The sequence below is a fragment of the Psammomys obesus genome, unplaced genomic scaffold (genome assembly GCF_907164565.1).
Source record: "Psammomys obesus unplaced genomic scaffold, mPsaObe1.curated_primary_1811, whole genome shotgun sequence".
NCBI lineage: Eukaryota > Metazoa > Chordata > Mammalia > Rodentia > Muridae > Psammomys > Psammomys obesus.
In genome coordinates, this window is record NW_026593898.1 from 1 (window position 1) to 16,823 (window position 16,823).

The 16,823-nt window shown below is 58.3% G+C and overlaps 2 protein-coding genes and 1 long non-coding RNA gene across 5 annotated transcripts; 1 reads left to right on the top strand and 2 right to left on the bottom strand.

Moving 5' to 3' along the window:
- Positions 1 to 2,519: 2,519 nt before the first annotated feature.
- LOC129684346 (uncharacterized) lies at positions 2,520 to 6,772 on the bottom strand. The gene is made up of 2 exons (XR_008721312.1): positions 6,697 to 6,772; positions 2,520 to 6,340 (listed from the first exon to the last, which is right to left on the bottom strand). It is a non-coding gene; the product is annotated as an uncharacterized LOC129684346 (long non-coding RNA).
- Sh3gl1 (SH3 domain containing GRB2 like 1, endophilin A2) lies at positions 5,847 to 9,158 on the top strand (the record flags this gene model as incomplete). Its single annotated transcript, XM_055617470.1, is given in 9 exon segments — positions 5,847 to 5,915; positions 6,035 to 6,107; positions 6,458 to 6,601; positions 6,752 to 6,885; positions 6,962 to 7,120; positions 7,229 to 7,332; positions 7,771 to 7,895; positions 7,975 to 8,031; positions 8,202 to 9,158. Coding segments are annotated over 9 exon segments (1,062 nt in total), but the record flags the coding sequence as incomplete, so codon positions are not given.
- A 100-nt stretch (positions 9,159 to 9,258) lies between these two features.
- On the bottom strand, positions 9,259 to 16,432 carry Mpnd (MPN domain containing). 3 transcript variants are annotated; one of them, XM_055617466.1, is made up of 14 exons: positions 15,772 to 16,432; positions 15,447 to 15,653; positions 15,117 to 15,373; positions 14,148 to 14,384; positions 13,561 to 13,684; positions 13,031 to 13,112; positions 12,771 to 12,867; positions 12,413 to 12,485; positions 12,262 to 12,338; positions 11,232 to 11,400; positions 11,036 to 11,145; positions 10,643 to 10,732; positions 9,963 to 10,055; positions 9,259 to 9,404 (listed from the first exon to the last, which is right to left on the bottom strand). In XM_055617466.1, exons 2-14 carry the CDS (start codon positions 15,451 to 15,453, stop codon positions 9,318 to 9,320), a joined length of 1,503 nt encoding a protein of 500 aa, XP_055473441.1. In that variant the 5' UTR covers positions 15,454 to 15,653; positions 15,772 to 16,432; the 3' UTR covers positions 9,259 to 9,317. The 3 variants fall into 3 exon arrangements, with proteins under 3 accessions (XP_055473441.1, XP_055473442.1, XP_055473444.1); XM_055617467.1 differs by having other exon boundaries at positions 11,075 to 11,145; positions 15,772 to 16,220; XM_055617469.1 differs by lacking the exon at positions 15,772 to 16,432 and having other exon boundaries at positions 15,447 to 15,693.
- Positions 16,433 to 16,823: the final 391 nt, after the last annotated feature.

Consider the following 16,823-nt stretch of genomic DNA (forward strand, 5'->3'; position numbering starts at 1 on the left):
CTTGTCCTCCTGCTTCCCCTCATGATTGCTGGCATTGGTGTGCCACCCAGCCCACCACACTCCTTCTTAGGTCTGCCTGCAGCCTCCCTCCCTCAGGAGTGGCCCCTGTGGGGCTGAGTGCCCAGGCGGCTGTGGCTGCTAAGGTTCTGCCCACCCACCTTACAGGTGAGGAAACAGGCGGGAGGAGTTGGTTTCAGTGCTGTGTATGGAGCCCCAGGGCCTCTGCAATGCCAGGAATGTGCTGTCCTTGTCCTTCCCCTGGCTCTAAGGGACAGGCTCCCAGGCATAGCCTGTCACCGGACCCTGTTGGCACACCTGTGGTGACTTAGCACTGACACACTGAAGGTGAGGCCATTCATTTGTTTATCTTAATAAATATCTCAACAAATACCCATTGCTCTGACCTCTGCTGACCATCTCAAGGGACAGTGTCATCTAACTCAGCATCCATAGACAGGTCAGCAGACCCCCCCCAGGAGCAGGAGTGCCAGTCACTACTCTTGCTCACCCCTCCTTGCCCCAGGCCTCCAGATTGCAGAACCTGGGCTCTCTGACCTGTCCATGTGACACTTGTCACCTAAGTCTGGTGTGACAGATGCAAATTGCAGCCTTGGGAAGCTAATATCATCCTGGTGGCCCAGCAGGGTTTGGGCCATCCCACTTGTCCTTCAAAGGAACTTGTCATTCCCACCTTTGTGTCCTGTGACACAGCCCCACCCAGCCCCCAAAGCCAGGTCCCTAGGGTGCAGAGCAAGATTCTGCCTAGCTTGCTCAGACTTCCCAGAACTTTCTGCCATGAGGGGGGGAGGTGGCTGTGGTCAGGCCAAGGCAGAATGCTGGGAACTGGATGATAGCTCCACTTCCTGCTGCTTCTGAGGCCACCAAGTGTGGAGCAGAAGAGGGTTACCATGAGGGTGGGTAGATTCCAACAGACAAGACAGCCTGGATTGGGGCTTCGAGGGATGCGGAAGCCCTGGCATGGCCCACAGAAGGCCATTAAGACGGAACAGCCAGAGGAGGGAGCAGGGCTGGGGCAGAGTTTCCTCCTGCTGGGGGAGGCCAGTGACAAGCAGCCTAGACTCCCCAGCTCCTGGGAGCTGGAGACAAGGGAGGAGGAGTAGGAGCTCAGGGCCCTTTAATCTGTCCCCCTGTTTTTCCTACATGAGGGAACTCAAGACTTATTGGGACTCACACCCATGGGCTACTAGCCCATGCTGCCAGGGTCATGCAGTGTTCACTGGGTACTGCTTCCCAGCTGGCAGGCTGCCCTTCTTAGCCCTGCATCCATGAAACCCTTCCTCATTCCCAGGCGTATGAGGAGCCAGGCTGGGTCACCCCTCAGGTGTGAGCAGCAGCCCTGGGACTGTCCTTTGGATGCCCTGTGAGCCTCGGGGGACCGGGGCCTCATTTGTTTGTGGTTTTCATCAGAAGTTGATTTTCCCAGCATGTAAGGCACAGTGCTCCTGACAGATAAGCTAAATTGCCAGGCCAGGAGCCAGCCGGGTAGAGGGGTCCCAGGACAGGCACCGCAGGCTTCCCTGCATCTCAGCCTCTGACAAGGCTAGGTGCATACACAGGTAGGAAGCACCATTCACACGGTGGGCGGCTCCCCAGACTCCCCCGAGGAGGGACAGAGAGAGGGGCAGGTGTTAGGGAGCCCCAGTTGTTGGGTGCAGGATGACCAAGATTTTTTTTGACTTCCTAAACCACCCTTACTTTCTGCCTTTGACCATGTACTGCCCAGCTGAGCTGTCACCTCCTACCCTCCTCTGTTGCCCAAGACTCCCAAGTAGTTTCCCCTGTCCCCACCTCAGCTGACTTTAGGCTTCTGCCCTCAGCTCTCAGGAGCCAGGGTGGGGGCTGTGGGGGCTGCCATTATCTGGTCTGTCTATGAATAGCACAGCCTATGGGCATCCTCATGTGCCAGGCCTCAGACCCTGAGGGTCACCAGCCTAAGATGACATACGGGTGACAGGTCCATGTGCAGGGATCTTTCCAATCAACCTAGACGTGAGGAAGCAAGAGTTAGGGCACTGTGGGAAGGCTGAGATAAACAGGAAGTGATGCCAGTGAGCAGACTGTGTGGGCCTGGTGCAGGCCCCACTGCCCCAGCCAGAACTGAGACCCTAAACTGTCTTCGAAAGGCAGTGGGGACTGGCCGGGACCTCAGGGGTCTGACTTGTAACCATGCCAGGGATCCTGAGAAGCCAGGAGCATTGGAAAGCTACCCTTGTCTTGGTGATGTTTTCAGCTGAAAGTCCACAGCCTTTAGCTCCCAAAGCTCAGTTCCTACATGAGCTTCAGCCCACCACAAGGGCTGTCTCCTCCATGTGTGCCCCTGGGGGGCCAACCTAGTCTTGGGGAAACCGCCGCACCCCCCCCTCACTAAGCAGAAGGTGTGAGTGATCACTGAGACCACGCCCTGGGGGCATACAGGATCCTGTTGAGCTTCCTGGTAGGTCAGAGGAAGTTCCTTCATGCCTGTTGTCACAAAAGGAGGCAGTGGCTTGCATAACCAGTAAATTCCAAATATTTACAAGAGCCTGTGATGTGTGGTGAGGGCCTGTGGTGCCTCCCTGGACACAGTGAGGTTCCTGTTGACACCCTGTTCACTCCACATTCTGATAATGTTCTTAGGAGCAATAGAGGCCTGTGTGGCCCCAAGACATGCCAGCTCCAGGGACCAGGACACTCATCGGGCAGTGGCTGGCCACCTTCCTGCATGTTCCCTCCCATATTAGCATATAGGCAGGGAGCTCAGAGCAGCTTGCAGAATCTGCCTTGCATGCTGTGATGCTGGGGAACTGGAGGCTCCTGGCTTGAGACAGGTTCCTGTCAACAGTTCTCTCTCTGTGCAGAGTCCAGTGTGATGTTCAATGCGCCTGTCTGCCCTCAGTGGCCCTCCACCAGGAACCAGACTTCAGGCATGGGGCAAGCCAGGCTTGTGCGTGTGGGGCTCCACAGCTCAGCTCAGCAGGAACGACTGTGGTGTAACTGCGATAGAAGTGTTGCTGCAGCTCCCTGGGCTCAAGCAACCCCAGCTTTGAGGTCCTCGGGTGGGGACATAGCCAGGGTCTACCTGTAGCAAGGATGTGAGGCTGGCCTGCATGCTCTCACTCTCCCATCTGTGAACTGATGGTCCCAGGGCCTGGCATGGCACTGGCACACCTCACAGCCTCTCTAGGCTGCCTGCATGCCCTGTCTGTGCTCGTGCTCCCCCCAACCTCCCCCCGCCCCCGTCCTGGGCTCCTGTGGGTGGTGGCAGTGTCTTGTGGGTGGTGTGTCTGTTGTGGTGCCGCCACTGGCAAGCTTCGGCAGGTGGGCCTCTGACAACACTGTTAGATCCTACCCCAGCCCCACTTCAGGAGGACCCCCACCTGTGTCAGCCTGCCCCAGAACAGGTCTAGCCCCTCAGGTTGCTGAGGAGCCGCGGGAGCTGGCAGCTGTAGTGTGTGGGGCAGGGGTGCTTTTGTTCCCTGGCCAGCATGGCCGCCCGTAGAGAGTTCTCACGCGCTGTGCTGTTGTTCTCACGCACTGTGGTACTGCATCGTGGCCCTACTTTGACCCTGTGGATGACTGGCTGGGGAGGCACCCGGCACCCTCCCTCCCCTTTCGTGCCACTATTTGTTGCTCACAGTGAACCTCCCAGGGCCACCGAGTCACCTTTTTTTATGATAAAGGAATATGATTAAGGGTGGCTGCCAGGTCAGGCAGGGCGTCAGCTCCTATGATCTGTGCCTAACTTCTCTGTCACATACCCTGTCATCTCCCTTATGGTTCTTCTGCCCCAGGTAGCCATGATGTCACTGCATACACATACCCCATGCTCTGAAAGAGCACTGTCTGCTGAATTTGACAATGCTGGCGTAGAGCCAGGGGTCTCCTGCTTTGGAGCAGGGGCTCTACCCAGTAGCACTCTGGTCTCCGTGATCCCGTTGGGAGGCCAGTCACCCCATCTTGCTTGTCCTCCACCCCAGGTGCCTGGTATACAGTAACACTGTCAACAGAGGCCATGCTAGGCAGACAGACCATGCAAATGTCTGGCCACTGGCTCCCTCTGCTCTAAGAGAGGACAAATCTGCAGAACCAGGCTGGCCAGAGGAGTGGGAACAATCTTAGTGCACGTTGCCTTTAGTCATGTCCTCTAGGGTTCCCAGCACAATCCTGCTGGGGCATCTCTGCTAAGAACCTAGGTGTCTGCATGCCACCATGTAACCCCTACTGTTCTGTGGGAGGTGTGCTGGATCCCCATAGGCTTATAAACAGGCTGCACCTCACCTTCTGGCTCTGGACTGCAGGTGGCATGAGCTGTCTGCTTCCCGCTTTTACTCCGTGCCAGTGCCTGCCCCTGAGCTGTGGGGGCACTTGTAGTACTTCTGCAAAGGGGTCCAGAGCAGGAGCATGCAGCTTGCTCGTGGCATATGTAGTGCCCACATGGGGGCCCCCGTGGAGCTCTTGAGCCTTGGGAAGGCTGGGCCCCCAGATCACAGGGCACAGGAGACAGGACCATTAAAAGAGCAGCCAGGTGTGCTCTGGGCTGCCCTCTTCCTGCCTTGCTGCCTTCCCTGAGGCACCAGGTCCCCAGACCCAGGTGCTGTCCTCCGGAAGCTGTGCTCCTGCTTCACTTCTCTGCATTTACCACAAGAGCCAGGCTTTGTGGTGGGTGACATCCTGCTCAGCTTGGAGAAGCGAAACCGGCCATGAAGGCTGCTCTGGCTCCCTGGGAATGCCCAAAGGAGGCAGCTGGGGGCCCTCACCTGGGAAGACAGCTCCAGGGCCCCACTCGCCTGTCTCTCCCCGCAAGCCCCATCCTCTCCATGGGTGGGGAGCTCTAAGAGGCTCTGAGAGCTGCAGAAGCGCCCCTGCCTACCAGGCAGCCTTCTTAAGAGCACTGTGGGAAACTACTCAAAAGCATGGGGTTGGGAGATCACTTCCGGTGTGTACACAGGTACCCCATTTCCTGATGTCTTTGGTCACTTCCTCTCAGGCTACTCTACCTGTGGCATGGGGCACCACACAGCCTTTGCAAAACCCTTGCTCACATCAGGCAAGGGCTCAGAGGCAGGGCGCCAAGGCCATAGTATAGGAAAGCCTCACTGGCGCCCTTCTTTCCAGAGGCCAGCCTGCCATTCTGCACATAGCTGTGCATGCATAGCCTCTGAGCAAAAGCCCCTGGAAGTACCCCACAGAGTGCCTTTTGGTTCCTCTGTCTCCATAGCTTGTAGTGGACCTGTCACACCCCATGTGAGGGTGACCCAAGCAATGGCCACTCTGCTTGTGTGATGAGTGACGATGGCTGTGGTGGGCAGACTGGTGCCCTATGCCCCAGAGGAGTGACACACTGTTTGGCATTCAGATAGTGACACGGGCACTCAGGGCTCTCTGCAGTGGTTACTTGGGGCTCTCCACCATGCTGTCAGGTCCAGGGTTGGGCAGGGCCTAGCTCTGACCACTCTTGTCCAGGTTCTCAAGGTTCCTGACTGCTTCCTTATCAGTCAATGTCACAGTAGCGGGCACTGAGGACTCAAGTACACAGGAGCCTCCCGAGGCCTGCCGTAGCCACTTACGTAGGACACAAGGCTTGAGCTGGCATGGAGCAAAGTGACAGGGTCAACCCAAGAACTGTGAAAGGTGGGATGGTTCCCACAGGGCTCTGGACCTGGCCCCCCAGAGCCAGTGCTAGATCCTGGGCTGGGTCACAGCACACCCATGGGCTCTGCTGGCTCCTTCAGGGCTCGCCTAGATACCATGTGCCTGCCTATCCCAAGAGGCTGCATCCTAGGCAGACATAGCAGGTGTCCCCATAAGCCTGTGCCCTCACATGCCTTCCTTCCTCTCTCCGGCAGCTGGTCAGTGAGAAGGTTGGCGGGGCCGAGGGGACCAAGCTGGATGATGACTTCAAAGAGATGGAAAAGGTAGGGCTCCTTGGTATGGTCCACACTGACTGGGGAGGTTGTGGCTGCTGGAGGACAAAGGGGCCCACGTCTGGCTCCCCCTTGGCGTCTAATGGCTCTAACACGCTGGCTCTCTACAGAAGGTGGATGTCACCAGCAAGGCTGTGGCGGAAGTGCTGGTCAGAACCATCGAATACCTGCAGCCCAACCCAGGTAGGACCTGGGCCTCTGGCTAGCTCAGTGGAAAGGGAATTGTGGTGACCGCTTCCTCAGGCTGATCTGAAATGGCCATGGCCATCCCAGCCTTTGGTGGCCTCCACACACAGGGTCCCTTCTGCTGACCTGCTGGGCCAGTGTGCGGTGGGGCCAGGCAGGGGTGAGGCAGGGGCGCAGGGTCTGGAGGTGGGGACCATCGGGAATGCAGACGGCAGTGGTCATTTCAGCCTCTGCAGACGACAGAAGGGAGTGGGTCCTGGGCCCTTCAGAGTGCATGGGGACACAGCCTCCCGTCACCGGGCCTGCTGGGGATGTGTGGATACATCTGGGCATCTGTCCTCTTGCAGCCTCACGGGCCAAGCTCACTATGCTGAACACCGTATCCAAGATCCGGGGTCAAGTGAAGAACCCCGGCTACCCACAGTCAGAGGGTCTGCTGGGCGAGTGCATGGTCCGCCATGGCAAGGAACTGGGCGGAGAGTCCAACTTCGGTGAGGGGCCACTGGGAGGGGTTGGGTGACAGGGCAGCATGTCCAAGGGAGCCTGGCGGGAGGGCCCTTTGTGGGTCATATTCTGGCTCGCTTACCATGTGGCTCACTCGGGGGTGGCAAGGCCTGCCCGTGACAGCCCCCGCCCTGCAGGTGACGCCCTGCTGGACGCAGGCGAGTCCATGAAGCGCCTGGCTGAGGTGAAGGACTCACTGGACATTGAAGTGAAGCAGAACTTCATCGACCCGCTGCAGAACCTGTGCGACAAGGACCTGAAGGAGATTCAGGTGCAGGCCCAGCTCTGGGTGGCCGGGAGGGTACCCCATGCAGTCGTGCTGCTCCCTCATGGGCCTGCACCCACAGCATCACCTCAAGAAGCTGGAGGGCCGCCGCCTGGACTTCGACTACAAGAAGAAACGACAGGGCAAGATTCCTGATGAGGAGCTGCGCCAGGCCCTGGAGAAGTTTGAGGAGTCCAAAGAGGTGGCAGAGACCAGTATGCACAACCTCCTGGAGACTGATGTGCGTGTTGGGCGGGTCTAGGACCCAGGACATCATCCTGCTAGGATGAGGGGGCTGCCCAGTGAGGATGGGGTCTGGCCATGTCACCTGGCTTCTCCCCTGTCACAGATCGAGCAGGTGAGCCAGCTCTCGGCCCTGGTGGATGCCCAGCTGGACTACCACAGGCAGGCAGTGCAGATCCTGGAGGAGCTGGCGGACAAGCTGAAGCGCCGGTGAGTCTTCAGCCCACTTCCCACAGTTCCTGTGGCTGCCGTGCGCCCTCTGCTGGCGAGCTGGGGTGGGAGCAGGTGCTGGGTTGTGTCAGTAAAGGAAGCTGAGCGTGTTAGTAACACTGGGGTTGCTAGGAGGAAGCAGGGCTCAACGGGAGACGGTGGTTGCAGCGGTGGCCTGAGCCAGAAGATGAGAAGACAAGGGAGTTAACTGGGCCAGCTGCTCAGGTCCACATCCTTCACCTTCCTGTGTCAGGTGTCAGTCCCTGGGTGGCCAGGGTCACCGTGCAGGGGCTGTGAGGGCAGAGGCGATTAGCAGTCTGTGGTTACTTGAGATGGAGGACTTTGGTTATGACCAGCCTAGGTCCATGACAACCTGGTCCTGGGCAGCAGGGTGGAAGAAAAGGGTGCGTGGGCGCTCAGGATCTTCCGTTCCTGCAGGGTGCGGGAAGCCTCCTCACGCCCCAAGCGGGAGTTCAAGCCCCGACCTCGGGAGCCCTTCGACCTCGGAGAGCCAGAGCAGCCCAATGGGGGATTCTCCTGCACCCCAGCACCCAAGATCACAGGTAGTGAAGCCTCATGGAAGGGCCAGGGCTGGAGCTAGGCCTGTCCACCTCACTCACGCCTGCCCTCTCCGTCCCACAGCTTCCTCCTCATTCAGATCGACAGACAAGCCCGCAAGGACTCCCAGCAGGAGCATGCGTGAGTGTCGGGGGTAGCGGTTGTCACTGCCATCCTTGGCACACCCACCCCTACCCTGCTGCTCAGAATCACCCGATGGCCTCACATGTCAGAGCAGAGCAGGGCCGAGCTCCACCCACCCTGCCTACTGGCTTATCTGCTGTGCCCTGACACCTCTAATCCACTCCCAGCACCCCTGGACCAGCCAAGCTGCAAGGCGCTGTATGACTTCGAGCCGGAGAATGATGGCGAGCTGGGCTTCCGTGAGGGTGACCTCATCACACTCACCAACCAGATCGACGAGAACTGGTACGAGGGGATGCTGCATGGCCAGTCGGGCTTCTTCCCGCTCAGCTACGTGCAGGTGCTCGTGCCCCTGCCTCAGTGACCGCGCCTGCACGCTGGCTGCTGGTCCCAGTGCGGCAGCGACCTAACGCCACGGTGCTCTAGAAACACTAACGTTCCTCCGGGGGACCCTCTCCCTATCCCCCAGCCCTGGGCCTTCATCCTAAGACTCAGGAAGGCCCACCCTGACGTTTTATCGCCTTTCTGGTGGTGGCAGCTCCCACCTGTTCAACCCCTCCCAGCCCGTTGCTGGCGATGGGCCCAGGCCCCCCTCCCGGCTCCCCAGAGGCAGGCAGGTCCTTGGGGTCCCCAGCCTGCAAGTCGAGGCTGGCCAGCTCCCCAGCTCAGCACACGGAGACGCCTGGCCCAGCTGCACATGCAGAAGTGCTCGAGGCACACAGCACAGGTGCACACCTCCCATGGGACCACACCCAGCTCAGCGCTGCCGGAGGCCCAAGCACAAAGGCCATGAAGAGAGGACATTCCCGGGTTCCTGAGCCAGCTCCGTTGCTACCCTACACCTGTAGGCCACCACAGGCAGCTGGCAGGTCCCTTTTCAACCAGCAGGCCTGCCGTAGCCCAGGCTCTGCATCAAACCCTGCCAGGCTCCAGGAAGGGAGGCCTTCAGCCTGGGCTCAGTTACATTCCTCTCGACAGCAGCCCCACAACCAGTGGCTCATCCCTGCCATGTGGGGCCACACCCCACAGCCCCAGATGGGCAACACTGTCCTGCTCCAGCCCTGGCTGAAGTGAACTTTACTCCTGATTTTTAAAAAAAAAAATATTAAATGTCTCTTTCTACAGCCATTGTCTCATCTTCATTCAGGGTAGCCCTGTCCCCCTGCAAGGGCCCCACACAGCCCAGCCCACCATTCCCCCAATCCCCCAGCCACAGGCTCATGCTGTGGGTACTCAGAGACTTTATTACCCAGCCTGTCCCAGACAGCAGCACCTGCGTGGCCTCAGCTCCCCTGCTGGAGCACACTGCAGACCTGCTCCAGCACGTGGCACATGCCCTGGTCCTTCGGAGTCCTGCTGGCCAAGGACATCTGCAACGGTGGGATAGAGGTCAGGCTCTGCCCTCGACATGTGTCCCCTGCCCCCAGGGCTGCAGCCCAAATAAGAGCCCTGTGTGCAGTGTTTGGTAGGCCTGGGCCATTTTCGAAATTTCGGTCCTAAGGGAGCTTTCTTTTGTTAGGATTTGGGGAGCAGGGTCTTGGCTATCTTACCCAGAACAAGACACGCATACACACCCTGCATGCACACACCTTGGGTGCTAGTTGGCACGTGGGCCACACCCAGCCTCACCGTTTGAGTCTGAGTGATACACAGTGCAGAGCATCTTCCCCACACAGTGTTCAGCCCCACACGGTAGAGGGACCAATTCTAGTTGAGAACCACGGGTCACACCCAGAGCCAGTAGTCAGCAGGAGGGCTCATGCATGGGTGCACGCATTAATTCACTCACAGCTGCAAGTGGAACCTGGGCCCCTGCCTGTGTGGCAGGGGCCCTCACCAAGCCACGTAGGTTCTGTGACCGCCTGAGACTCCAGGATGTGGCCTGTGCTTCCCGAGGAGCCAGGGTAGGTAGGGGTCCACCGGCTCACCTTGAGCTTGTCCAGGTAGGTGTGCTCTGGGCTCCAGGCCTCTTGGAACTTCACAAGGTCTGGGGCACCCTTGTAGAACTCAGCCAGCAGCACCTAAAGGGCAGGGGTAGCGCACCTGGCTCCCGCCTGCCCTTGACCCTGCAGCTCCCTGAACTGCCTGGAGAGGCTAAATCCACGTTGAAGGCATGAGCTAGCCTCATCCCAAGTCACACCATGAGCCCTCAGGAATGACAAACACATCCGAGTAGATAGATCTACTAAAGAATGGTCACCCACCCAGGGATGGTGGTGGCCCAGCTGTCATTCCTGCAGAGCTCCTCCCGGGCACAGTGTTTAACCCCACACAGCAGAAGGCCCAATTCTAACTCAAACGACAGGTCACACCCAGACCCAGTAGTCAGGCAAGTGAAATCTGACAGGATAATCAAAAGCTTGGCTACACAGAGAGATCATATCTCAAAAAAACCTAAGTTGGGCATGGTGGTCCACGCCTTTAATCCCAGCACTCAGGGAGGCAGAGGCAGGCGGATGGCTGTGAGTTCGAGGCCAGCCTGGTCTACAAAGCTAGTCCAGGACAGCCAAGGCTACACAGAAAGCATGTCTCAAAAATAAAAAATAATAAAAAGATCTGGGGTTTTAACTAGTTACCCTGGGGCCACAGCCATGGGCAAGCAGCTCACCATCTCCTGAAGAACATCGTTGGTCAGGAAGCTGTCCTGGACATACGCCATCTCTACATCCATGGGGATGCCATAGTCACTGGGCCTTTGCTGCTAGGAGGGGTGGGGTCCAGTCAGAGAGGCCTCCCCCAGCCCCAGCCCACAGTCCAGGGGTTTCTAGGGTCTGAAGTTGAGAGTCATAGGAGGCCAGGACATCACCCAATAGACCTTAGAGTGACCACTGAAATACCAAATGCACAGATGGGGAAACTGAGGCATGGGTGCCCAGCATAGCCCAGAACTGGAGTTGACTGCCTCAGACTCAGCACACCTCCCAGCCCCTAGACATCTGCCTAGACACGACCCCACCATCTCCATTCATATCCGTGTGACCCTTCCCCCTTGCCCACTCACATTCACGCCCCTCAACTTGCCGTCCTCCAGCTCACCCACCTCAGGGGGAGGCATCACCCAGAAAGGGCAGATCTTGGACTCAGGGCCCGGGTTGCCAGAGTAGTATGGGGCTGTGGGGATAACGACAGGGTTGAAGCTGGGGCCTCGGTGAGTCTGGCCCGGCGAATCCCCCACCCTGTGCTGGCCGGGGCCTCACAGCAAAGCAGGGCCAGGCAGGGCTGGAAGCCGTTGCTGGAGCCTTGCAGTCTCAGCTGGTACTCCATCTGCGCATCGATGTCCTGCAGGGAGGGCACTGCAGGGCTGTGCGGGTGGCTGTGGTACCAGCCCACCAGGGACAGACCTCGCAGGAACAGGACCTGGTGGATCTGGAGACATACAAGCGAGGTCGGGATCGGGCAGGGCCAGGGCCTCGAGCTGCCCCTAAATCCCACACAGAGGTAGTTAAGCTGTGTCCACCCCACCCAACCACTGTGGGAGTGTGAGTAGAAATACACAAGGAGCCAGGTCATGGTGGTGCACACCTTTAATCCCAGCACTCAGGAAGCAGAGGCAGGCAGATCTCTTAGTTTGAGGCTGGCCTGCTCTAGAGTGAGTTCCAGGACGGCCAAGGCTACACAGAGAAATCCAGTCTTGAGAGAAAAAAAAAGATAAAAGAAAAAATACATCTGGGAGCTGGAAAGATGGCTTGTGCTCTTAGCCTGAGTTAATTCTCAGCACCCACATAAAGTTTCACAACCATCAGTGACTCCATGTCAAGGGTTCTGATTCCCTGAGCAACAGCATGCACAGTGCAAAACATGCATGCAAGCAAAACACTCCTGCACATAACAAATACAACAAAGAAATATTTGGGGCTGGGTTCTGGCGCACACCTCTAGTCCCAGGAGCCAGGAGACAGAGGCAGATGGATCTGTGAGTCTCAGATCAGCCTGGTACACAACACACACACACACACACACACACACACACACACACACAGGAAAGGAACAAAAACCACATCAACAGGCCTATCCTTCCTGTATTCAAAAGGGTGAGGCAGGAGGAGTCTAGGCTATTCTAGGCCAGCCTTGTCTACATAGCAAAATCATGTCACATAAAGCACAGAGCCAGCATTTCTATCCCAGTGGGTACCAACACTCACTTGCACTTTTGAAAAGCTTGGCCACCACCCTGGCCACTATCCTGGCCACCAGGACAGCTGTGGTCCCCTCCCAACAAGCCCTCACCTCTTCCTCAACGGTGGCTGCAGTATCGGCATCCCCAAGCCGACTCCTACAGGGGAAGGCTCTCAGCACCGTCAGCACTGTAGGGTACCCAACAAGAAGCCAGTCAGCCCTGCCCGAGACACACCCTTGGCCACCCAGTCCCAATACCCACTCTGATTGTTGATGTCCCAACGACCGCCAAGGTAGCCCACGACCTCGCTGCGAGTCAGGTGACAGTGGAAGTCCTGGGTACAAAACAGGGAGAGCTGGCTTAGGCTGCACTTCCTGTCTCAACACAGGAGCCATCCCACCTCTTCCTGTGTGCATCTATCATTTCCCTAGGGATGTCATTCACCGGAAAGCATGCAGGCCCCTAGCATGCGGAAAGGCTCCAGGGTCTATTCCTAAATGAGCACCTATTATCTACTGAGTGCCTTCTGTGTATCTCTTCAGTGACCCCCGCCCAGGTCAGTGAGCTCCTTCTCTCTGGACATGAAGGGTGACCAGGCCAAGCGACTTCGACCACATACCAGCAGGAACAGCACGTTACTGGAAACGGCCACATTGAAAGGCTGGAACTTGTTGATGGCAGCAAAGGATGTCACCTCTACCAGGGTGTGCGGGTTCCTGGAGTGGTCGGGATGGTCCCAGGGCTTCAGGAATTTGGGCTCGTCCCCACCCCACCCATCCTAAGGACTCCCAGTAATTGAGAAGTCCAGGCCCTGCTTCTGCTGGATCAAACCAACTACGGACTCCAGGGAAGCCGGACTGGGCAGATGGTGTAACTGACCTGGCAGAATCGCGGCTGCCCAGCATGCAGTAACGGATGGGCACCCGGGACTTCTCCACACGCTTGCCCGGGGGTGTGGCCTCTGGGGAGATGGACAGAAAAGAGTCAATGTGAACCCTCCTCTCCCTTCTCTCCTTTGCATAGAAGCAAAGATACCCAAGAAACAAGAGGAAGTAAGGCTTGTGATTTGGCTTAGCAGCTCTTTCAACCAAGTCTGATGACCTGAGTTCAATCCCCAGACCCCACATGGTGGAAGCAGGCACCCAACTTTTGAAAGCTGTCCTCTGAGTTACATGCCCAATCACAATACATGAATAACACGTGCCCTTAACCCTAGCGCTCAGGAGGCAGGAGTAGACAGATCTCCAAGTTCCAGGCAGCCCGGGCTACAAAGAGACCAAGGAAGAAAAAGAGAAAGAAATCAGGCAGAGAGTGAAACTAGGCTGGACTGTCAGTTATGATTCCTAAGGCCTAACAAACATGAAAGCCAGCCTCTCACACAGCAGTGGCCTCCTCTGCGCCTGCCTCACCTGACTCGGAGGAGCCCTTCCCAGGGGGTCTGCGGCCTTTGTCCTCTGCTGAGACCCCGGCCAGCACATCTTCCTCCTCCTCCTCCAACAGCAGCTCCTCCTCCTCCCCTTCACTGGTGGGACTCTGATGGGATGGGGTGTAGTGGCAGACGTGAACAAGTCGCTTACCGGAGCCCAGGCCTGAGCTCAAGATGCCATCACCTTGAGTTACCACCAGAGGGCAAGGTTGAGCAGGGGTGCCCAAGGCTCAGGCTCTCCCCAGGCTTGAGATCCAGTCTGTCTCCTCCTTGCTGTGTGACTGCAGGGGAGACTCTGGCTATCTCTGAGCTCTGTCTCTGCCCTGTCAGACTCCCTATAAATTCCCTCAGCCCATAGTATTCTGTGACCCTCTACCCACTTCAGGATCAAAGCGGAAGTCCTCCTTGCCACCCAGGAGGCCCTGCCTGCTCCTCCCTGCCTCCCTCCTCCCTTGTCCTCTTCCTCTCTGCTTCTGCAACTCAGGCCATCTTGCTGTTTCTCAAACACATCAGGCTGCGTCCTTTGCACACTTCAGCCCACAGCACAGGGGGAAGGCATGTTGCTCACACCTCGTCAGCAGCAGCTACCGGCATGTGTAGCTGGTGCCGGCGGAGCCAGGTGGCCTTGTACTTGTCCAGCTTCTGGCCCTTGTACTTGACAGAGGCCCAGCCACAGCCGGACTTCTTGGCCGGGTTGACGAGCTTCTTGCAGTGTGTGGCCCAGGCGCTGGGTGAGTTGAAGATTTGCCCAGTTTCCTGCCACACGATCCTGCCGTCCGGCTGCAGGTCCCCAATGAATTTCCTGCCCTGCAGCGACAGAAAGGGCTGGAACACACCCACTCGCAGCGACCCCTAACTCCGTGCTCCCTGAGGCTTGGCATTGTTCTTCTGAGCTCCCAAGCAGCACTGTCATAGGAACCCCGTCTGTCACACCAGTAAAGCATGCTGGTACTCAACATCCTGGCGCACAACTTTAAACTGAAGCAATGACAGCCAGAGCAGACATAGCGGCCCAGGCCTGTCAGCCCAGCTACTGGGGAAGCTGAAGCGGGAAGACAAGTTCAAAACCCGCTTGGAATACTTAATAAGTCTCACCTCTCAGAGGCAGAAGCCCAACCTAAAATCCCCGGAGAGAAAGGCTGGGGGTGTGGTCAGGGGTGGAGCCCCGCCTAGAATCCCCAGTGAGGGGCTAGGGGGGGCGTGGTCAGAAGTGGAGCCCCGCTAGACACCCTTAGGACGGGCTGGGCAGTGTGGCTCAGGTTCCTTCCTTGGTACCACAAAAAAAGTTTTTTGGGGCCGTAATTTTAAATAACAGTACACAGTTTTGAAAGGTTATCTTCGTAGAGAGCCTGTGAAGGAAGACCTCATCTTACAGACGAAGCTGCTGCTATCGCACAGATTGGTTGCCCTCGGACACACCCAGATGGATGGCAGTGGTTATGGCTTTGTGGCATTGCGATTAGCACGGCTCCTCTGGGCTTCAGTTTCCCCTCACGCACGAGCAGTAGAGGACAAGAACGGTCTCTGGGGGTCGCTCACCAGGTAGTAAATGGATAGCACTCCCTCGCCGGGCTCCAGCAGCTCGTCTTTGAGCAGCACCCGCAGCGTGACCGCGCGCCTCGTGAGCGCGCCCCCCAGGGCAATCCCAGGCCCTGATGTGCTGCCTCCGCTGCCACCGAGGCTGCTGCTGCGCCCTCCGCTGCCGGCCCCGCGCTCGGGGTCCTCGGCCTCCTGGTCGTCCTCATCCTCCTCCGGCGCCTCCTCGGCCGCGCCCGCGGGGGACAGAGGCTCGGGAGCTGCAAGGAGACAGCGACGGGCTGCAGAGGTCGCGCCCCTCTGCCCCGTCCCCGCCCGCGCGGGCCGTCCTACCTGCCATGGCCGCTGGGTCCCGGCACAGCCTCCTCCTGGTGACGGGGCTCCGCCCCGCGGGGGGACGCCGCAGCCCATTGGTCACTGGGGATGGGCGGAGAGGTTTGGCCCGCCGTGGGCGGAGGGGGACACCGAGCCCTTGGGTTGCACTGGGGATGGAGCGCTCCGGAGCAACTGGGGAAACTGAGGCGGGCGGTTGCGAGAGGCCTGGAGGAGGAAACAGGCCCGGGACCTTCACATTCAGGGACTAGAGACCCTGTACCAGCTACCAGATTGCAACCTTGAGCCCTGGGCAGGACTGTCTCAGCCTGCTGGAGATGCAAACCTGAGATCTCGGGCCTGCCCACGCGCGGGAAAGGAGCTCAGAGCCTCTGGGACATTAGGGAAACTGAGGCTAGGTGATGCTGGTGACCTGGAGGGAAAAACTGAGATCCAGGACCCCCGCGTTTCGGGGGGCTATATGCTCCACTTTCGGGGTCCTCGGCCTCTTGGTCGTCTTCATCCTCCTCCGGCGCCTCCTTGGCCGCGCCCGCCGGGGACCGCTTGGGAACTGCCAGGAGACAGCTTCCCGATGTACACAAAGTGTCCGCCGCCTTCTGGGCTGCATCCCGGGGCTGGGGGCCCACAAGTCGCTCAGCCCCGTGCAGCAGCGATGAAGGAAACTGAGTCCCGCGGCCAGCTCGCTAGATGGACACAGAGCCCTTGACGGTGGGAGCAGGGAAGAAACAGGTTGTAAAAACTGAAGGGCGGATGGAAGGCAGCTGGGCGCTGCAGCTGGATCGCAAAGTTCTGCCAGGCCCCGCTTCAGCCTCTATGGGGTTAACTCAGCCAAAGGACGGCCAATCACCAGGTGCCTCCAAGGTCCAATCATCTGCAAGGGATGGTTCCCATCCAGCCAATCGTCGCCCACGTGTCGGAAGCAGGGGGCGGGAAGAGGCGTTGTTATTACTGTGCTCGCCCAAGGGCCTTGGCCTTTGTTCCCATCCTGACCCCACTTTCCCTCGCAGGTCGCACCCTTGAGATCCTAAACCCCCAGAGGTCTGAAAATATGGGATGAGCCAGAATTAGGGTGGCCTCAAACGGCAGGTGGGCGTGTCCCACTGAAGAAAGAGAGGCAGGACGCTCTGGAAGGGTCAAAAGGAATGAGAATCATTTCCTTGGCACAGGTCACCGGACCCCGGACTCCAGAGACCAGGCTAGGCTCGATTTACCTCTCCCACGTTAAATACCTGCTCGGTATGCGGGTCTAACCACCTCCTGCCAGGTAACTCCTTGAGAGGCCCCAGGTTCTGGACACTGGTTATTTTCCGCCACACACTCCCCTCCTCCCGTTTATCTTCCACCCTGATCCCAAAGGGATCTTTCCGTAATGTAACC

What these genes read in the sequence shown, in the direction of transcription:
- Mpnd (XM_055617466.1), bottom strand. An exon ending in TTGGGACATCAACAATCAGA is followed by an intron (nt 12,339 to 12,412) that starts GTGGGTATTGGG and finishes GGTACCCTACAG; the next exon opens with TGCTGACGGTGCTGAGAGCC. An exon ending in CAGCCACCGTTGAGGAAGAG is followed by an intron (nt 11,401 to 12,261) that starts GTGAGGGCTTGT and finishes GTATGTCTCCAG; the next exon opens with ATCCACCAGGTCCTGTTCCT.